At 54.4% G+C, this 19,939-nt stretch overlaps 2 protein-coding genes and 1 non-coding gene across 3 annotated transcripts; all 3 read right to left on the bottom strand.

Annotated features, from left to right (window-relative positions):
* Positions 1 to 3,102: 3,102 nt before the first annotated feature.
* LOC101527141 (putative testis-specific Y-encoded-like protein 3) lies at positions 3,103 to 4,632 on the bottom strand. The gene has a single exon (XM_004586016.2). It carries the CDS (start codon positions 4,451 to 4,453, stop codon positions 3,419 to 3,421), a length of 1,035 nt encoding a protein of 344 aa, XP_004586073.1. The 5' UTR covers positions 4,454 to 4,632; the 3' UTR covers positions 3,103 to 3,418.
* A 1,831-nt stretch (positions 4,633 to 6,463) lies between these two features.
* PLAGL2 (PLAG1 like zinc finger 2) lies at positions 6,464 to 19,877 on the bottom strand. Its single transcript, XM_004585714.3, has 3 exons — positions 19,744 to 19,877; positions 13,757 to 14,124; positions 6,464 to 11,554 (listed from the first exon to the last, which is right to left on the bottom strand). Exons 2-3 carry the CDS (start codon positions 14,008 to 14,010, stop codon positions 10,327 to 10,329), a joined length of 1,482 nt encoding a protein of 493 aa, XP_004585771.2. The 5' UTR covers positions 14,011 to 14,124; positions 19,744 to 19,877; the 3' UTR covers positions 6,464 to 10,326.
* LOC118760224 (U6 spliceosomal RNA) lies at positions 15,807 to 15,908 on the bottom strand. The gene has a single exon (XR_004996660.1). It is a non-coding gene; the product is annotated as a U6 spliceosomal RNA (small nuclear RNA).
* Positions 19,878 to 19,939: the final 62 nt, after the last annotated feature.

Raw genomic sequence — 19,939 nt, 5'->3', positions numbered from 1 at the left:
ATATCTTCAGATTCTCTATGGGATCCCATATGGGCGCTGGTTTGTATCCCGGCAGCTCCACTTCCCATCCAGCTCCTTGCTTGTGGCCTGGGAAAGCAGTTGAGGATGGCCCAATCACCCGCATGGGAGACCTGGAAGAAGTTCCTGGCTCCTGGCTTCGGATCCACAGGAGCCCGAGTGCACCTGCCAACTACCAGGTGCAGGTCAGGTGAGGCAATCAGGCACCAGCTTCCAGCATTGCCATGCTTGCCCTCATTCTGCCAGGAGCATCAGATACAGGTGTTTGGCACAAAAGAGAAACCCAGAAGGTGCAAGCTCTGTTGTCCCCAATTCTGGGATAAGCTGTACTTGGAAGACAGCAAATTAATGAAGGGAGGGGAAAGAGTGGTCACAACCTGGAGGACTTCCTGGAAGAGTTGTAGCCTAGATGGAAGGGTAAGGTTCAAATGGAAAACACTAGAGATCTGGGCCACCCAGTCTGCTCCCTTGCCTACAGCAGCCCTGCTGAGGGTGCACCTCACCTGACACCACCCCCCCAACAGAGCGATGCCTTGATGTGGCATTCAGGGTTCCTCTTCAACAAGTGGCTTGTCTCCTAGCCTTGGGTTTCCCATGTCACCGAGCGCAGGGTGCAGTGTCCCTAACCCACGGTGCCTTCCCAGCCACTGGGAAAGAGCTGTGCTCAGCTATCCGCTCTGCCAGGAATTCCTTCCCTTCACCAGCCCCAGGTGCAAGCTCCCACCCAGTCCTCCAAGGCCAACTCCAGTGTCTGAACCCTTTGGTTCCAAGTCACATTCAGCTGGGGTGTACCCTCTACTGAGCTGCACACAGAATGGCATCCCCTTGGGGTGACTGCTGTGGACCATGACACCTCTCGTCCAGCAGTGACCCTTTTTCATTCCCGGATGTGCTCCGACTGGATGGTATACCCCTGAGTCCCCTCCACCATCCGCCTTCTTGTCCACCTGAAGCCCCACAGCAGGAACCCCACATCGTTCTGGGCTTTGCAAGCCGCTAGTGGAACACATTGCACAATGGCTTGCTCACCAAGGCCACGCTGCACTCGGCCAAGCCCCCACTCTGAGGTGGGGGAAGGAAGATCATTTCAGAATGAGAATGGGGAAGAGGCAGGCTGTGACTATGCGGAGTCTAGGCAAGGAAAACCTCTGAAGGGTTGGAGGCAGGAACATTCCAGAGGGAGAACAGGGCAGAAACCTAGAGCCTGGCACGGGCTTTGGCCTGAGTAAGGAACAGCTGAGAGGATGCGCAGGAGCAGCCACGTGCACGTGGAGGGGAGACAGAGGAGCCGCTGACAGGGACCGGCTAAGGTGGGGCTGCCCCACCATGCAAAGGAACCAAGATTCCACACCACCCCTAACTCCCCAGGGTTCTAGAAGGGAGAGAGAAACAATATATTTTGCCAAATGAAAGGTTTTATTTTTTCATCATGCATACAGAAGACAGGAGTGTCACTAATTCTGTACTGATCAGATCAAGCCACACTGGGCTCTGCAGAAGCAGCACTCACTGCCACAGTGAGGCCAGTTCACCACTGGACCACTGGAGCTCCCTCCACGGTCCCGGCTTCTGTGGTCCATCCTACTGATCATACTGCTCACACCATGTCTCACTCCAGCAGTGTGATGAGTCACACAAATTTCCAAAAGACATAGAAAATGGACACTGATAGTTTTGCAAATGGTCAACACTAACAGCCACAGGCAGGCCCGGGGAAGGGATTGAGACGAAGACAGGATGCTGCCAGGAGTCTGCCTTCCAAGCAGCAAAATCCAAAGCACAGAGCACAGACGAAAGGGACAACTTGGATAGCTGCAGTGTCCTGCTGTCCTCCCAATGTACAGAACACACTGGTGGACACAAAGCAGGAACCACTCCTCCACCCCCTAACTTTCCCCCGGTCCCCGACTGGCTCTGGCTGGGCAGACATCTCTGCACAAGATCTCTCCATTCGTGGGTGTGAGCACTGCCACCAGCTGGGGCAGCAGCAGACCAGGCCTTCCACAGGGGGAAGGGGTCTGCTATGCAGATGGCTCTGCAAGCCTGAGGGTGGGGGAGAGGACCTGGCAACAAGCCCACGAGGGTTTGGACCCAGTGGGGACAGAACTTTTGGGGCTAAAGTTCCTCTACAAGAACAGTATAAAAAGGAATAATGAACAGCCCCCTCCCCAGGGGACTCCCTGGTGGCCCTTCAGCAAATACACACTGTCTGCTGCCCAAGATTCCAGGCTCTGGCAAAGGGAAGAAGGTGCTGCCAGCCCGCAGGACAGGCTCTGCCTTTTGGGAGACATTCAACCAGAAAGGCTGTCTGCTCACCTGTTTGCAAAAATCTCCCTTTTAGTTTATCTTGTTTCTGAGCCATCACTTTTGAAAAGCAAATCATGACATGTGGGCAGATGTGGGCAAGCCCATGACCAGAAATGCTTCTGGCCAGCACCTGTGTGCACCCTGACAAACTAAAAGTAGGTGGAGGCAAGGCGGACTGGCCAAGGGCCTGGATTCTGCGTGGGTCCCAGAACTGGGCACAGAGCTCAGGGTTCCTGGGAGGGATCCTGACCTAGCAGTCCCCTGGAACATGCATGCAGCCAGGCAGGGGTCAGGGGCTCTCTCGTGCACCAGCAGCGAAGTTCGCCCATGTCTGAAAGTGATCCAGGAACAGGCACCAAGGCTGAGGGTGACCTGGTATAAACATAACAGGAAGGTCAAGGCCACTCCCTGCTGAGGTGCACAAGCCAGGAGCAGGCTGGGGTGAGGACCAACACAGGGCAGAACAATGTGTTGACGGCTACTTCGTACCCTTTGCCTCATTCACGTGCAGCAGCCCTGGTGGGCAGACACCCTGCAGAAGGAGCAAAGAGAGCAGGCAATCCATCTGGCAGCAGGCCGGCCTGTGGGAACATCCAGATGCACTTGTCCCACGCTGGGCAACAAAACTCAGCTAGCCAGAGCCAGGAGGCAGGGCCACTGTGAGCCCAGGGCACAGGCCCAGGAGGCCCAGTTTGCTGGGGCCTCGAAGCCACAGGCCTCCAAAAGGCAATGGCCCTTCTCATGATACCCTCTGAAAGCCCATTTTAAAAACAGGGTTGCAGGGGAGGCCAAGGTCATTGACTGTCCAGGTCACAAAGTTGACAGCGGCACATATCCACAGCACTGGGTACTTGGTGCAGGTGGAGAGGTGACAGTTCTGGGATACTGGCACGAACATGAAACTTATATGGAAATAGTAGAGACTGACTGGAACTCTTGGGGCTGAGCTCACTACACATCCAGACAGGCCAGGGTGCACAGAACGGAAAGCTGACAGCAAGGCACCCATAGCCACCGCTGGCCTGAGCACAGGTGGGCAGGTAGAAGGCAAAGGCAGAGGGGGTCACCATGGAGGTGCCACCCCAAAGCCCACTTAGCCAGATTGGAACCCATAGGGCCGGGTAGGGGCCTCTGTAGGCCATCTGGCCAGGCCACGCCTAGCCCTGCGGGGTCTCTCCCCCAGGAGGTAGTACTGCAGGGGGTTGGGCCACAGGTCATCTTTGATGATCTGGGCCACCCTGTCAGCCTCAGGCAAGCTGTGCTGGGAGAACCAGCTAAAGAAACTGCGGACAGTGTCCCGGTTGCGGTGCACTAGGGCCGGTGGTTCCTGGCCCCGGTGCCAGCGGATGCGAGTGGCCACGGACACCACCCGGCCCGAGGCTCCACACTCGTACTCCTTCACGATCACCTTATTTCGGAAGTACGGGTTGCTCCAAAACCGGAACTTGAACTTGCAACCCATCCTGGCGTGCCTGAGCTCCCTCACCTCCAAGTTCATCAGATAGCCGAGCATGTCTTCATCTCGAGGACTGATCATGGCTGCCAGCTGCGGGTGGTTTAGGAAGGCAGTGACCCAGAAGCCCGGAATATTCTGGATGATGAAGCTCCTCCGGGCTAGGTGCAACCGGCGCATCCGCCCAAAGCGGCGCTCCAGCCGCAGGTAGGCCCTGTCGGCCTGGGCGCTGACCGCCTCCAGCTCCCACTGGATGGCCTCCAGTGGGTCTACAATTAGGCGTTCGAGGTTGAAAGGGCCTGGGTCCCCAAGGACATCGGCGGCGCCCACCTCTAGCTTCTCCTCCCCCACCGGTTTCTCCACTTCCTCCATGAAGATGGCTCCCTTCTCGGTGGTCACATCCTCGGCCCTCCCACCGGCTCCGGGGAGAGCCCCCCACTCGTCTGCGCCACAGGTTTCTGGGGCCTCCTTCCCCACCGTGTCGTCTTGCAGGTCAGGGACAGTCGCCGCAGAGGCCGCTTCCCAGCGCCCAGGGCCAGCTGCAGGATCGGGGCGCCCTGGGTCCTCCATTTCTCCGGAGCAGGCGGCAGGGGCCGGGCTCACGTCCCCGTCCTGGGCGGGGTCAGCTGGCGGGTGCGCGGCACTCTCCAAGGCCCCGGTGCCCTCGTCCGCCATCACCGGTGGGAGCCTGGAGGGGTTCGAAGGGTGCAGGCCGGACTGCGGGTACTGCGAAGCAGAGGTGCGGCGGCGGAGGCACCGCGAGCGGCGCGGGGGAGGAGTCGTCTCCTGCTCTGAGGCACGCTCCGCCCCTCGCGCCCCCTCTTCCGGATGTGATTTGCCGGGGTCCCGCGGCGGTGGAGCGCAAGGGGCAAGAAGGCTGGGCAGGCGCGTAGGGTCCGCGCGGCGGCGGGGGAAAGTGGTGGGGTGAACCGAGCAAGGGGTGGGCGGCAGCTTAGAGCAGGTGCTGGGGGTCAGGCTCGATTTTAGATATGGCGGGTTAGAATCTCCCATCGCAGACACCGCGCTGGGCAATCACATGGTCTGGACAGACTCATGGTCTGGGGTGGATGCGGTGGAGCAGCCTTGCAGAGGATAGTGACTGAGGCATATCCCTCACCCAAATCGATCGGATTCCAATTGAGAGTCACAAATGCTGGTAACAGACCTGCATCCGAAGGTGCCGGAACTATTCTTGCGACGAGAGAGCAAAACAAAAGTTAGCGCAGAAGGATCCACAGCGAGGGAGGGCAGGGTCTTAGGTCCTGCAAACCCAAAAGCAAATGGAGCCTCCTGGGCTGCTTGGTTGGCATAAAGCCGACTTCCGTTTTACTTTGCTCTAGGCCCAGAGCGCAAAGGTGAGCTTTGTCCAGGTGCAGCGCCTGTACCAGGCAAGGGCTAAGAACCTGGATGAGCTGGCTCCCGCCATCCTCCAAGCAGCAAATGTCTGTGCTCTGGGGGTTTCAACTCCCGCAACGTGCAGCCTGCCCACCACTCTGCGCCTCCCCTGCTAGTCCTTGCCACAGCCTCCAGAAAGCCCTCAGCCTTCTGCCTAATGGATCCAACGACCCCATCCTCGGAACCCCCACACCTGTCTTGGGGGGTGGGATATGCAATCCCACTAGGGTGGTGGACACCCTTGGGGTTCGACTGGTTGGTGCGGACCATGACTTTTTTTTTTTTTTTTTTTTTTCAAGTAAAAACGGACTAAACGCTGGCCCGGCGTGCCTCGTGCAGGCGTTGGTACCTCCAGGAGTTTGGGCTACACTCCCAAGTGCTCTGTGTGCCTGGGCTCTGGACATTGACCCCAGGGCACAAAAGAGGAGTGCAGTCTGAAACTTTCCGCGTGACCCTCAGGCACACTGTCCCTCAGCAAGTGGGAAGCCTCTCTTCCGCTCAGCACCTTGTGAGAGGGCCAGGTCTGGAGCTAGGCAGTACTGGATTGCTCTTCCATGGTGGAAGCTTTGCAGGGCCTGGAGAGGACGCAGTAGGCAGGTAGACGGCCAGGGACACTTAGGTACCTCCATGTTGGAGGTTCTGGATTGGCCTACCTTCTAGATTGCCTGATGTCTGCCACACTCCCTCATCGGAAATGTCACTGTTTAAAGGCCACTCAATTCGGGTTTTCTAACCCTTGCATCCAGAAATAATGCCACTTAACTAAAGGGCACTCACTTAAGATCTTAAACTTTGGGGGCGTTATGGTGGCTCAACAAGCTAATTCTCCATCTGCAAGTGCTGGTGTCCCCATGTGGAGTGCTGGTTTGAATCCGAGCAGTTCCACTTCCCATCCAGCTCTCTGCTTATGGCCTGGTAAAGTAGCGGAGGATAGCCCAAGTCCTTGAGACCCTGTACCTATTAGGGAGACCTGGAAGAAGCTCCTGGCTCTGGATTAGCTCAGTTTAAGCCATTGTGGCCTTCTAGGGAGTAAACCAGCAGATGGAAGACCTCTCTCTGTCTCTCCTCTCTGTAAATCTTTCCAATAAAAGTAAACAAATCCCCTTTTTAAAAATTATGTAAACAGATTTAAAAATAACAAACTTTAAGAAACAAAGCTCATGGCCTACCGAGGGGTTGTTACTGCCTGCCCCACACCCACCCTCACCTCTGATGCTAATGAGGCCCAGATTCCCGCTTTTGTTCCAGGCTCTCGCCACCCTTTCCCAATCAGACAGGTTCACAACTTCCAAACACATCATTCAGAAGTTTTTAATAAACAACTTCATTATAAAAACTTTTTTTCGAAAATGTAATTCTGTAAAACATTGAAAAAAATCTACTTTAACAAAGATATGCCCTGTGCATTTTCTAATGGCACTTATATTTTACAATTAAAAACCTTGTTTTATATAAAGCCAAAAATACTCCAAGAGGTTATTCGCTGTGTTTACAAAGTGCTAGAAGGTTTTTGTTTTGTATTTTTTCTTTTTAAATTATCTGGCATTACGAAAGAGCGGCCCCATGGCCTTGACCGCTGGGAGGGAGGGAAGAGCAGGAGGAAGTGTTACTGGGGCATGCTAGTGCCAAAGGGGCTTCCAGCAGCTCAGCAGACACCACCTGAGGCTGGACCGGATCTCCCAAGGCCCTCCATGGGGCACTAGGTGATCTTGACGACCACCCCTCTCCCTTGCCAGACCCTCCTCTCCAGTGGTCAAGGTTACAGCCAATTCCTTCCACAGCAGGTTCAGAAATCCAGGAGAGGCCAGGGGAGGTTTCCAGAAGAATCTGGACTTTTCTGGCCAACACCTGCCTAAGGCAAAGTTTCTTATTACATAAATATCCTTGTTAAAAAGCAAAATATTGATCCTGTACAATATAACCTGTTTAAAAAAAATCGTGCTTAAAAACAGCTCCTAGATAATAAGGAAGGTAAAGTGGGGGTGGGGGGTGGATAACAAGAGCTACCAAAAGGGATGGGGGAATTGCAAATACTATTAGGCAAAGTTTTAGGGTGCAGGGAGTGGATTTCAACTTAGGACAATATCTACGAGCAAAAACATCATCACACCTGCTTCCCGGATTTCCATGAACAAAATGCCACTTGCGAAGATTGGGGGTATGTGTGTGAGAAACTCAGCGGTCCTCCTTTCCCTGCCTCCTGTCAGGCAGTACAGTGGTCCTTGGCACTGCCACCTGGGGCCTGGCAGCCCTGACTCCCAGGGGCATCCTGGGCCCTGACCAGCCACACGGCGCAGGGAGGGAAGCGCATGTCCCTATTGAGGCCAGCTCATCACTGATGCCAGCTGAAGGAGATCATGGGGAAAGGGGACTCACTCCTTTTTCTCCTGGTCCCTGATTGGTCTCTGTGCCACACACCACAGCTCCTGTCCTGGACAAGTGCCCATGTCCTTAGGAAGAGTACCAAAGGACTGAAGTCTGGGGACTGAGTGTAGGTAGGACAGAGCTTTTCTTAACCTCTAAACAATCAGGCCAGTAAGTTTTTTTTTTTTTTTTTTTAAATATAATTTTGAGAAGGTTTAAAAAACAGCTGGGTGGCTAGAGTTCAAAAAAGAAAAAGAAAAAAGCAAGAAAAGGTGAAGGCAGATAATATTCCTCTGCACCTACGAAGTTCACAGTGGCAAGGAGAATGCCTTGTGGGTGGTGAGGGCACAGAGAAGAGAGGAGAGCGAGCGGGGAGGGGGAAGAAGCCAGTAGGCAGGGGCCAGGCCCAGTTACAAGCTCTTAAACAGCTGCTTTGTCCATCCTGAGTTTCCCAACATCAGGACAGTTAGCAGGGAGACTCCAGGGAAAGGACAGCAAAGGGCAGGCAGAGGGGACTGGGTTCCTCCAACAGCCCGCTTCCCTCTGCAGGCCAAGGTCAGGGAGGCGGCCAGGAGAGGGCGGGTAGAGGGCCTGCGTGCAGGCCGGCACAGAATGGCTGCGGTGAACCCCACGCCGATTCTCACATAGCGTTTCCTCTACCAGAAGTCCCAACAACATAGACAACATGCACAGCATGCAGGAGGTGGCTGAGTACCCAAGTAGGCGCTTTTGAAAATAAACCTTAATTTAGTCCCTGGGACTCAACTGAAACTAATTTTTAGAAGCAAATCATCTAGACTGATTCTAACTTTGCCAGATATTTTTATATCTGGTTTTGCTTTTGCAAAAGGTATCCCAAGCTACCTTGCCTAAATCAACACAAGTTTGTTCGCTCCAGCTAGCTGCCAATCAAGGGCCATGGAGCTGAACTTTGAGGCTTTCACCTTAAACAAAGCGTGCTAGCCTGGGCTGCAGCAAGAAGCCTGGGTCTCAGACCTGCTCGGTGCCTGACAATAAACCAAAGGGAGTATAACCAGAAGGTAGGGGCCGGGGTTCAGAGGGAACTAGTGGGAGTATGAGGCAGTTCCTTGGTAGTTTGTCCTGAAACTCGAGTGGAGAAGCCAGCAGAGGCACCACCAACACAGGTGCCCTGAAACTGCCAGCTGCAACTGTAGGAGTTAACAGTAAAGAGGTAGAAGTGTGTTTCTGAATCAGAGTGGAGGCATCCCAAGGGGGTCCCACAACAGTGCTCCCTGAGCTGCCTCCCTTCCAGGGGTGGGTAGGACCCGCGCAGAGCTGCGAGGAAGCAGGGATGGGATCCGGCTGGGTTCCAGGCGAGGGCTGTGCTGTGTGCAGCACGGAGCCCTGCAAGGCGGCAGAGAACTCATCATTTGTTCCAAGAAACCCTGCTGGGTTCTAGGGGCCAAACTGAGGGGAAAGGCAGGCAGGCGGTGCACGTTCCTTGTTGGAGAACGGACACGTCTACACACGGTGGCTTCCAACGGTAAGAAAAACCTCCAAACAGGAGACAACATACCCACGGACTGGGACTCAACTCTGCCACCTCTAACTTTCTGAAAACTCATTCTCCTAACAATTCCATGACTTCCTGGTGAAGCGCAACAGGGCAACAAATGAGGGGCTCCCAGCCTCTGCAATCCACACCGGCCTAAAACCCCCCGAGACCTTCCTCCCAGGACTGAGGACAGCAACAGCTCAGGGTGCTTGCAGTGGGGCTGAAGGACCAAGGGAGGTGAGGGGTGGGGGCATGCCTTTCATGTCTTCCCCTCTCCAGTTCAAAAGGAGGGCGAAGGGGGTCATGATGTACTTGGAGAAAAACACAATTGCAGACCTGTGAGAAAAAGCGCTCCAGTCTTCGTGCCTGTCTCCGGTGGACACCGCCGAGGGTGGCAGGCCCAGACGCGGTCATGGAAGACGGCAGAGACTGAAGCAGTCCAAAGTCAGTTTATTTCCCCACGGGGGAAAAACGTGACCTCAAGTGAAGTGAAGTCAGCAAAAGACCCGACTCCGCCTTGTAAACAGGGCTCCAGTTCACACCAGGTACCAAATGGTTCAGGCTGGTGCCAACTGGAATGGACTGGTGGGAATGGATTTGCGGTGTGTAAACAGTGTTCACTGCAATCGTTCTAAGGCTAACAGCATGGCAAAGGAGGTGAAATGATGTGTCTGAGGTGACTGTGTAAACGGTACCGTTGCTGGACAACACTGACTGAAAACAGAGGTGTTGGTGTGGTTGGGGTGGGGTGGTCGGCAAGGAGAGAGATGCCCCCTCTCTCCCACCTGAGGGCTGTGAGCAGGTGATGGGCCCCGGGGACCTTCCGCAGTGGGGCCTGACCGACTGAACTGCCGGGAGGTCTGCAGGTCGGGACCAGACGGCGGGCTTCCTGGGCTCTTTCTCTTGAGGTCATCCAAGGTAAGACCCTCTGTGTCTCCAAGAGGCCACCCCTTCTAAGAGAAGGAGGTTCTGAGAAGGAGAGGGCTGAATGTGGCTCCCGATTCAGATCAAGATTTCAAAACAAAAACAAAACAAAGCAAAGATACCTGAAGTCCTATGGTATATGAGATCTTCTCACGGGGCCAGGCTTCAGGGCTCCTCCTGGAACTGATCCTGGAGCCTGAATGCCCAGCCCAAGTGCTCCGTACAGACACTGGAATTCTTTTTTTTTTCTTTTTGAACCTAGCTCTGAAAGCTAAGCTGCCTTCTTGGGGGGACGTGGATGGGGCGGGTCCTAGAGCTCCCTGACATGACTGGAGGGCCTCCGTGGGGGCTACTGGAATGCTTGGTGGAACCGAGGCAGGGTGGTGGTACTCAGGCCCGAGGTGAAGACGGGTGGCAAGGAGTGCAGAGGCCCAAAGTTCAGGGGTCCCCCGGCTCCTGGGGACTCGGGAGGCTGAGCTTGCAGAGTGGTGAGCAGGGGCTGTGCTTCCGCCTGGGAGTAGCCCATCACCAGGCCTCCTGTGGCCCCGGGTGGGTTGCATGGGGGCAGGTTGAGGGGCAGAAAGCCCAGGAGGTGGGAGAAGTCCACATTAGCAGCGCACAGGGCCTCGGAGAGGTTGGCGGGGCTCTTGGCGAGCAGTGCTTCATCGAGGAGGGCCGCCGCTGCCGGCTGAGGGGAGGCAGGCTGGGGCTCAGCCGACGGGAGAGACAGGCTTCCGGGGAGCTCTGCCAGGAAACTGTCCACCTCCACTTTGGGCAATTTATCGGGCAAGTATGAGGTAGATCCAAGCTGGTATTTCGGAGGGAGCTGAGCTGGGGAGGAGATAGGCGAGGACTCCAGAGGGTAGCTCATGCCCATGGGCAGCGTGTTGTGTACCAGGGAGTGCGGCATGCCCGTGCTAGGCATGGTAGGGATGTGGGCGCCATACATGCCCATGGGCAACATGCTTGGGAAGGCCTTGGCCCCCATCACGTCCCGCGAGGCCATGCACAGCACGGGGCTCAGCTCCTCCTTCACGCTGACCGTGGAGCTGCAGCTGAGCAGGCCCAGCATGTCCACAGGCTCGGTCTTGATCTTGAGCAGCTCCTGCGAGTGGCTCTTCTTGACGTGACGTGTCAGGTGGTCCTTGCGCCCAAATCGCTGGGCACAATACTGGCACAGGAAGTCCTTGCGGCCTGTGTGCACCACCAGGTGCCGCCGCACATCCTTCCGTGTGTAGAAGCGCCGGTCGCAATGGTCGCAGGGGTGCTTCTTCTCCTTGGCACCGCCTGCGACCCGGCGGGAGTGGGCCTTCAGGTGCTCCAGCAGCGCCTGGGTGCTCTCGAATGTCTGCAGGCACACCTTGCAGCTGAGGTCACCACTGCTGGCAGCGTGCATGGCCAGATGGCGCCGGTAACCCAGCTTGGTATTGTAATTCTTACCACACTCAGAACAGTGGAGGGCCTCTTTGTTGGGGTCGTGGGTCTGCAGGTGATTCCGCAGATGGTCCTTGCGATGAAACATCTTATCACAGTACATGCACTGGTGGGGTTTCTGGGCTGAATGGGTGGCCATGTGCCTAGGGATGGGAGGAAGGGAGAGAAAGTGGAGAAGGGGTGACATCACGAGGGCTGCTGGCATACTCATGGTGTCCGTTAAACAGAAATTGAACATAAGAACTACTATAGGAAAGCCTGGGATGGAATGCATGCCAGCTGAGCTCCAGAGCTGTCCTTGCCCACCTGCAGAATAGCACTTGCAGTACCATCTGTAGAGGCCAAAATGAGAAATATTCTCATTCAATCAGTCACTAGGGAACTCGTCCCCAAATGACGTTAAGTCTGTACAATGGTTCTAACTTCTCAAAAACTGAAGCAGCTGTGTATATGCTTACAGTATTTCTGGAAGGATATATGAGTCCAAAAAGCACATCCCCTGTTGCCTGTGCGGAGAACTGGACACCTTACGGATGGATGACTGTGTCAGCTTTTACTGTACACCTTTTGGTCCTGGATGGGTTTTAAATTATCTGAGTGCATTCCCTTTGCAAAAATCATCCATAAAATGACACACTAAAGGGAGAATGAAGTATTCCTAAATTGCCTCACTGGGAATGAACTCTTACAATATACAGATCTGCATAATAAAAATAGCGAGTGAGTCCTACAGAGTGTAATAAGATCCCTTTTGATAAAAAGGAAGGGAACGCATGCTTGGAACTCCTCTGGCTGCCCCCAGGGAGACAGACAGTGGCCATGAGTGGGAGAGAACTGTCCACCGCATGCTCACTGATGCCAGCTCAATGGCTGCCAGCACCTCAGGGCCGTTGGCTCACCTGCTTCCACATAGTCAGAAAGCAGCTCAGAGCCCAGGAAGGGCATCCCACAGCTCTGCAGCAGACTCAAGATCAACTCAACAAGACTCCAGGAGCACCCCCATTCACTAGGCCCTGTAGAAACTGTCATTAACCTTGTTCTCTACTGGAGGCTGAGGCCCAGGCAGTCCCACTTACCAGTCAGCACAAGGCGGGGGCTACACTGAAACACAGACCTTCTTGAAACGTGGGTCACTCAGCTCTCACTGGAACAGCCCCAGTGATCTTCTCTTACCAGGAGCGAATCATATACATCTGTTGTCCTCACACTCACAGCTGTGTGGGTTACCGGCAACCTCTGACGTAACTGATACAGCAGTGACAACAGGTGACAGAGAAGTGCTGAGTGATTCACTCCATTCCCTCATTTTCAGGGGAGGAAACTGAGGCCCAGAGAGACCGCCTGGAAAACCACGGGCCCTGGCTAGCATCTTCCCGCAGCCCCTCAACAGCACTCAGCCCATGTGTCAGCAGGTGGTCGTGACTGGCGTCTTCTAAGACCCAGGCACACACAGACCATTGCTAGCAGTGTGAGGACCACAGAGCTGTCCTGAGGCAGCCATGGCCACCACACTGCCTTGCTGCCTATTTTAGTTCCTTCCCATCAACTGTACTTCGGATGAGGAAGTGGGGCTTTCTGTGGTCATCCTGTTCAGGCCCCAATACTGAAACAGTAAAGTCAATGAAGACCAGCACTTCGAGTCTGTCTGGCTCACCACTCTGTCCTTAGCACGCAGTCCTGTGCCTGGTATGCAGCAGGAGCTCAATAAAACAACAGCTGGATGGACAAACGGCTGCTTGGCCAACTGCCCATCAGGCCTGGTCTACCGCAGCTGTAAAAGGGCAGTTAATGGAAAGGCAAGGACCAAGTCAGAACTGTCTTCCAGCAGGCTGCTCTCCCAATCAAGGCTTATGCTTACAGGGCTTCACTTTCAGTCATGGCTCACGGGCTTCCAGATTTCAGAAAAGCAGCTGGCTCAGCGAGCAGCAGGAACTCCACAGAGAAGGCAGTCACCATGCAGGTGGCAGGCTGGCTCCAGAGGAGGGGTACTGCATGCAACCGACCCCAGGGGAGGCACATCCAGCTTTGGGTTTCCACTCTGATAGACACCCTGGGCTGAGTGCACCCCGTTTTCCTTCTGGAGTTCTAACTTCTGGCTAAGATTATATGACCATTACCTGACAGGGATGGGGAAAGCAAGATTTAAAAAATGTTCAGGCTGTTTTGTTCATGGCTGAGATTGTAGCCATCAAACTCCAGTGTCTCAATCAAAAAATGCCATCCTGTCTAGTGGGTGACGTTGACTGGTCAGGGGTTGGATCCATGGGACAAATTCAACCCCACAGTGGGTTCCGGCTTTGTCCTCTGGGAACTGAAGGGCAGGAAGAGATGGGTGTGCCACTTACCTATACAGCTTGTACTTCGAGGCAAAAGCCTTGCCACAGTGCAGCTGAGGGCAGCTATATGGTCTCTGCTCGATGTGCGGGAGGCTGTGAGGCTTCTCCCCGCTGGAGAAGGGCGGCCCAGAGATTTCACATTGGCACTTCACTTGACTCTCTACCTCCCGGCCCCGAGGCCTGGGAACTAGTTTCCAGCCCACTTCCTCCTCCTGCTTTGCATCTTGAATCCAGGGGGGGACGCTGGTGAAAAATGTGGTCATGGCAGGGCTAATGGCGAAGAGCCATCTTAGTCAGAAAGCCTCCCCATCCGCTCTGCACGAGCCTTCCGTTCCGTCGCCGCCTTCAACACAGCCTTCAGAAAATGATCTCTTCACCTGAAAAAATACAAACAAAAAACAAAACACCAGAGGAGCTGGTGTTAGGGAGCCCAGGCCACAAGAACATGGGCTGCAAACACAGATGGCCCAGCCCAAGCCCAGCCTCCCCATTTAGCAGCTGGGTGACTCCTTGAGCCATTTCCTCACTTATAAAATGGCATTAATACTCCAAATGATAGGATATTTTAAGGAAAGAAGGAACAATGCGTAGTGACAGCTATTATTACCAGTACCACCTAGGTGAACAAGAAACAAGATAAACTAAGGAACTAAAATTCCTAAAACTCTAAATCTGGCTTCCTAACTTCACTTTTACATCCTCTTCACTAAACCGAAGGTATCCGTTCCTCCCGCACCCCCCCATTTCCCCTCCCTCTCAGCTACTGCCTTCTGCTCAGCCACTACTTTCCACAATTTTCCTCTTCAGGGAGGTGCTAAGGAGCCATAAAATGCCCAAAAGGCCTCAGAGAATAAAGAAGGTGGCTTTATTCCAGGAATTTAAGCCCTGGAAAGCCAGCCCTGTGCCAGATGTCTTCCTAACAAGGTGTCAACATCAGGAGGCTACAAGAGCCTCAGAGTTTTCCTGAAGTCAGAGCTGGTCCCCTCCTGACCTTCAATGCCTGCTGGGGTCTCTGGGCGCAGATCATGTCTTCCTGGCAAGGCCTGTCCAATAATAGGTGGGTGCTAAGAGGCCCCACCTACAGACCCCTCAGGGCACACTCCACACTCTTGCACTAAAATTTAGTCTTCTCCATCAGACTGGTTGTTTAAACACTTCTATCAAGTCTCTTAGAGTTCCATACTTCACATCTAGAAAATGAATCTCAACTTTTTTTATTCACTCTCTGTAAGCTGAATCTCAGAAACTAACCTGGGCCTGGGAAGTTCTGCTTCAAAATGAGTCTGCAGCCTTTCCAAAGCAGGCAGAGAGCGGGGTGGGGAGGGGGAAGAGAACTGGAACAAAGGTGACCCTACTCCTGCCCTGATGCCAACTCAGAGGATGGGGATGGGAGGCACGGTACCGACTCTTGGAGGACAACGACTGGTCCACATTCATGCTCCCAGGCTCACCACAGGTTACAACCACAACACAACCAACTACTACAGGGGGATTCCCTTTGATGAGTTCATGCCAGAATTTGGTTGCAAGGCTTCTCCACATGAAACAAGCACGTGGCATGTGGGGCTGGTCCATGACCATCTGGGGAAGGCTCCAACGGCACAAACTAGCTGTGGGTCGCAAAACGCTTGCTCAGCTTGTCAGCACCTGCTGCTCACAGCCACCATTCACGCAACAGCCTGGCCAGGAATGAGATGATGGGATCAGCAGGTTCATGCCCAAGAGAGCTTGGCTCATCATTAACGTGAGCCACGTCCTGTTCAGGAGCAGCCATTTCTCTTACTAAAGTAACACGGCACTGTACTATGATAAATATTTCCCCATCACCCGTGGAGATTTGCCTAGAAATATCTGCACAAAGGTGGCTGCGTTTTGCATGAATCACGTGCTGGGGAGCGAGAGGTGATACTGAAGACTGGTTCCACTTCAGCCGTCTAGTCACTGGGCACATCAGCCCTCTTCACTAGGACCTCTGACGTCTGGCTTTCATTGTTTAAGTCCCTCCTTCTTCTTGAGGGTGGAATTACCTGTTTATAAACCCAGAGATAACTGCCCCCCTTGGAACTGGCTGCATGGTGAGTTTGCGTGTCATCCTTGCGCAGGGGCCATGCTAATCTCTGTATCGTTCCAATTTTAGTATATGTACTGCCAAAGTGAGCACTGCATGGCGAGTTTGGAAGGAACTTCCCCTGCCTTCAAAGTCAAATTCTGCTCCCTGTTTGTACCTGTAATCATATACCTCAGCCCTCCAAAGCTGGGAATAGCAGCCACAGGGAAGCATGTTAGCTCCAGCACTGTGGCTGATGGGACTAGGGGCCTGGCCCTGGAAATTCCACGCAAACTCAGAAAGAGAACAGTGCAGCCCCCACCTCCCACACGTCCACTTCATCTGTTCTTCTGAACAAGCCCGACCAAGATGCAGCAGGGTAGCAGGCCGCTACTGAAAGCATGAGTAATGGGTTTCTAGGAAAGAGGCTGGTAATGGCTGGGAAGAACTCACAAGGCTCTCCTGATAGAACTGAAGAAAGCAGGCCAGCAGCCATCGTGTTCCCCTTGATCTGCATCAAGGTCTTACAGCTTTCAAAAGCAAAGAGCCAACACCCTGATCCTACTCATTTATGCTTTTAAAAGGCACAATAAAGTCCTGACCAAGTTACTAGCAGGTTGCTGGATCATCAACACTGCTAGTGTTGCCCAGGAATGCTTGGGGTTGGGGGTGGGCATGGGGTCTGGCCTGTCCTTTAAAAATCTCCTGGGCTTGGGCCCGGCAGCGTGGCCTAGCGGCTGAAGTCCTCGCCTTGAAAGCCCCGGGATCCCATATGGGCACCGGTTCTAATCCCAGCAGCTCCACTTCCCATCCAGCTCCCTGCTTGTGGCCTGGGAGAGCAGTCGAGGATGGCCCAATGCATTGGGACCCTGCACCCGCGTGGGAGACCCGGAAGAGGTTCCAGGTTCCCGGCTTCGGATCGGCGCGCATCGGCCCATTGTGGCTCACTTGGGGAGTGAATCATCGGAGGGAAGATCTTCCTCTCTGTCTCTCCTCCTCTGTGTATATCTGGCTGTAATAAAATGAATAAATCTTTAAAAAAAAAATCTTCTGGGCTTGTCTCATGTAATCCAAAGTCCCTTTCTGCAGGCTCCTTCCTCGACAAAACTGTGAAAGAATTCTACTTGTCTTTCAAAGCTGCCCTTCTGGTCTCCCACTCCAACCTGAACAACTACAGAGAAGCTGCCAGAACCTGTTCCCATAAAACAAACACAATCCCTCCCTCCCAGGCACTGACAAAACTTGGTGCATTTTCAGCCCAAGATTCCTTCTGTCTTCTGATCTGAACGAGCAGGCTAGCATGGAAAGAACCTTGGACTTGCTATCAGAGGGGCTGTCACTCAGCAGTGTCCAAGCCCTGGTCAGGTTACGCTGGGCCTCTGTACCTTGCTTGCCTCAATTTCTATGACAGAGACAGGGCCTTGCTCCCTGCAAGGGTCTCAAGGAGGATTAAATCAGAGACTCCTCCTGAAGGTGACACTGCGTGCTGAGCTCTCGGCTGCCCCTGCTCTTTGTGCCTGTGGTCAGGGCATTCCTTTGTCCTTCCCTCACTCAGGTTACTTCTCTTTTTCCCCACAGCAAATCCTCAGCACATCCCCCGTCGGTCGCCAGCTCCTTCCTCTCTCTCCTTCACCCCTTCCCTCCTTCCCTCCCTCCTGCATCATCTCCTTGGTTACACTTTCATTGTCCCTTCTGCCCCACACGGCAGGGCCTACAGACGGACAGCCACGCCGCTCCCCAGCCTATGTGTCCTCTGTTGCATGCCATGATGCCCGCTGCCCTCTGAGGAAACTGGTTTTTATGATGTTACATCATCTCTATAGAAACTGCCTTCTTTCTCCATTATTAGCCCGTTTCCTCATCTGTAAAGCTAAAAATACTTACCTCACAGGCTTCTTCTAAGGCTTATTTTAATCAGGTATGCCAAGAGCTCCACACAGGACTCTAAAAGTGCCTCCCCCAAAAGAGGAGTATTCTCTGCTTTTGTATCAAGTTGCAGGTTCCCATTTTCTGCTGCTACACAAACTCTCCCAACCACCCCCACCCCAACATGCCTCCTGCAGCAAGGAAAGAGTTAATCTCTGAGTGTTCTTTACTAAAGAGACCCAGAGAGGATTAACAGCTCCACTTCAGTGACTACCCTAAAATAGCCTTTATCCCTTCAGCCCAGAGCTCCTGGGGGGGTGGATCTGAAGCACTCAATCCAACACCTGCTGAGAAGGAAACACACCCAGGAACTTTCCTTGGGGTGAACGGAATCCTCCCTTAAGCAGAACCCAAAATAGCAACTGGGAAATTATAAATAGACTAAAAAAAAAGGAGGCGGGTGGTGGGGCTCCTGACCTGGGCACTAGAAACAGGACTGCAAAGGCACGGTGGCTGGCTGAAGCACTTCGTGAGAAGGAAAAGAAGGCAGTGGGAATAGCTGCTCCCCCTCCCTTCCCTGCCCAGGACACACACACTCCAGAGAGGTGGGAGAATTAAATTACAGGGAGGCAGGAAAGTCTCAATGACTTGCATCATTCCAAGAAACATCAAACAGGATTAACAGAGGTTGGATTTACTCCCAGGCTGCTGTTTCTCCCATTGGTGTGGCTGGGCCCTTTGGAGTCCCTTTGATTCAAGCTTTCCTCAGATTCCTGCTGTTCCGCTCCTGGGGCGGGGGGAGCAACTTGAGCAAATGGCTGCAACTTGCTACAGACCGATTTTCAATGGAGGAGGAAACAAACAAACAAACAACAACAAAGCATGTTTTTGACAACTCCTGTCCTTCCAAATTTGGTGGCTTTACCTAAGGAGGGGAGACAGAAACCTAAGGCCGGCGCTGACAGGTGGAAAAACACACACACTGGCAAGACAGGCTACCCGAGCAGGTGAACACACCAGCTCCCCTCCTACCCAACTGCCCTCCTCTTTTCAGCGCCCTTTCCCCCACCATCAAGTGTCATGGGTCACAGCATAGAACTGGATTTGTAGCCCAAGTCTGGCTCCTAGGCTAGCTTCCAGACCACCCCTACATCGTGGTGGAGAGCGGCTAAATTCCACCCCCTCCCAAAAAAAAAGACTGAGAGAGATCCAAGTGGAAGGGTGCAAAGAAGGGATGGGAATTCTAGGGGGAAGACTGGAATCTCAGGGGTAGGAAAGAAAAGCAAGTAAGCAAGTATAGTGAGCCGTCACGAGCAGGTGATCCGTTCTCTAAGGGACTCCCCCCAAAAGTCGAGAGGTTTGTGGGGGTCAGAGGGCTCCCATGATTGCACACAGGCAGAAAGGAAGTCTTTGGATTTTAAGACCGTCTGGTTTCTAACCGTCGCGGCTGGAAGATGTGTGAAGTCTGGGGGTGTGATCCGCGGGGAAGGAAACTACTACCGGTAGGGCTTGTTCAGGTTTTTTACACTCAGATCCTTGAGGGAAACTTCAAAGTGGGGTTATGTAAACCTGGAAAAGCCAACAGCGGGGGGGGGGGACCCGACTACAGGCAGCTACAGGAGGGGAGAACGCGGGTCTGGGTAGGCGTGTCCGAGGGAGGGGGCAGGTGCATCTTATCGGCGTCCCCCAGACCCGGGTTCCGGGGAAGATCAGCAGCACGTTATCTGGGTCTCCAGGGAGCCTGGGGGTCGAGAGTGGGGGGACCCCAGGGCTGCGACTCCAGGTATCGGAAGAGAAGGGGGTCAGCGAGGCTTCCTGGGATCCCCCTAGATCCCACGTCTCATGATCCGGGCCGACTTTTCGTCACCCTCGGGCCTATCTGGGGCCGGGCTGGCGCAAAAAAAAAAAAAAAAAGGGCTTCCCCCCCAACGCCGCCCCCGACAGGGGTGTGTGTGAGCGACCGCGCCGAGGAGCCCCGAGACCAAGGGGCGCCGCCGCTCTGGGTGCCCCCCGCGCGCAGGTGCAGCGAGACGGCCTCCCGCCCCGCTCCCCACCGTCCCCTGGGGCCCTCGTCGGCACTCACCGCGCTCGGGCCCCCGCGCTGCGGGCCGGGCCGCGCTCGGGCTCCGCCAGGCCCGCTCAGGCCCCGGTAGTGGCGGCGGCCGGGCCATTGTGCGGTGCATTGTGGGAGCCGCGCGAGCGGGCGCTCGGGCTGTGGAGGGGGCGGTGCCGCGGGCTCTCCATGGTCCCGCCCGCCCGCGGGCTAGAGCGGCCGGGGC

This window comes from Ochotona princeps, chromosome 22 (assembly GCF_030435755.1).
Source record: "Ochotona princeps isolate mOchPri1 chromosome 22, mOchPri1.hap1, whole genome shotgun sequence".
Lineage (NCBI taxonomy): Eukaryota > Metazoa > Chordata > Mammalia > Lagomorpha > Ochotonidae > Ochotona > Ochotona princeps.
Note: the sequence above shows the minus strand (reverse complement) of the source record. Positions and strands in the feature narration are given on the sequence as shown.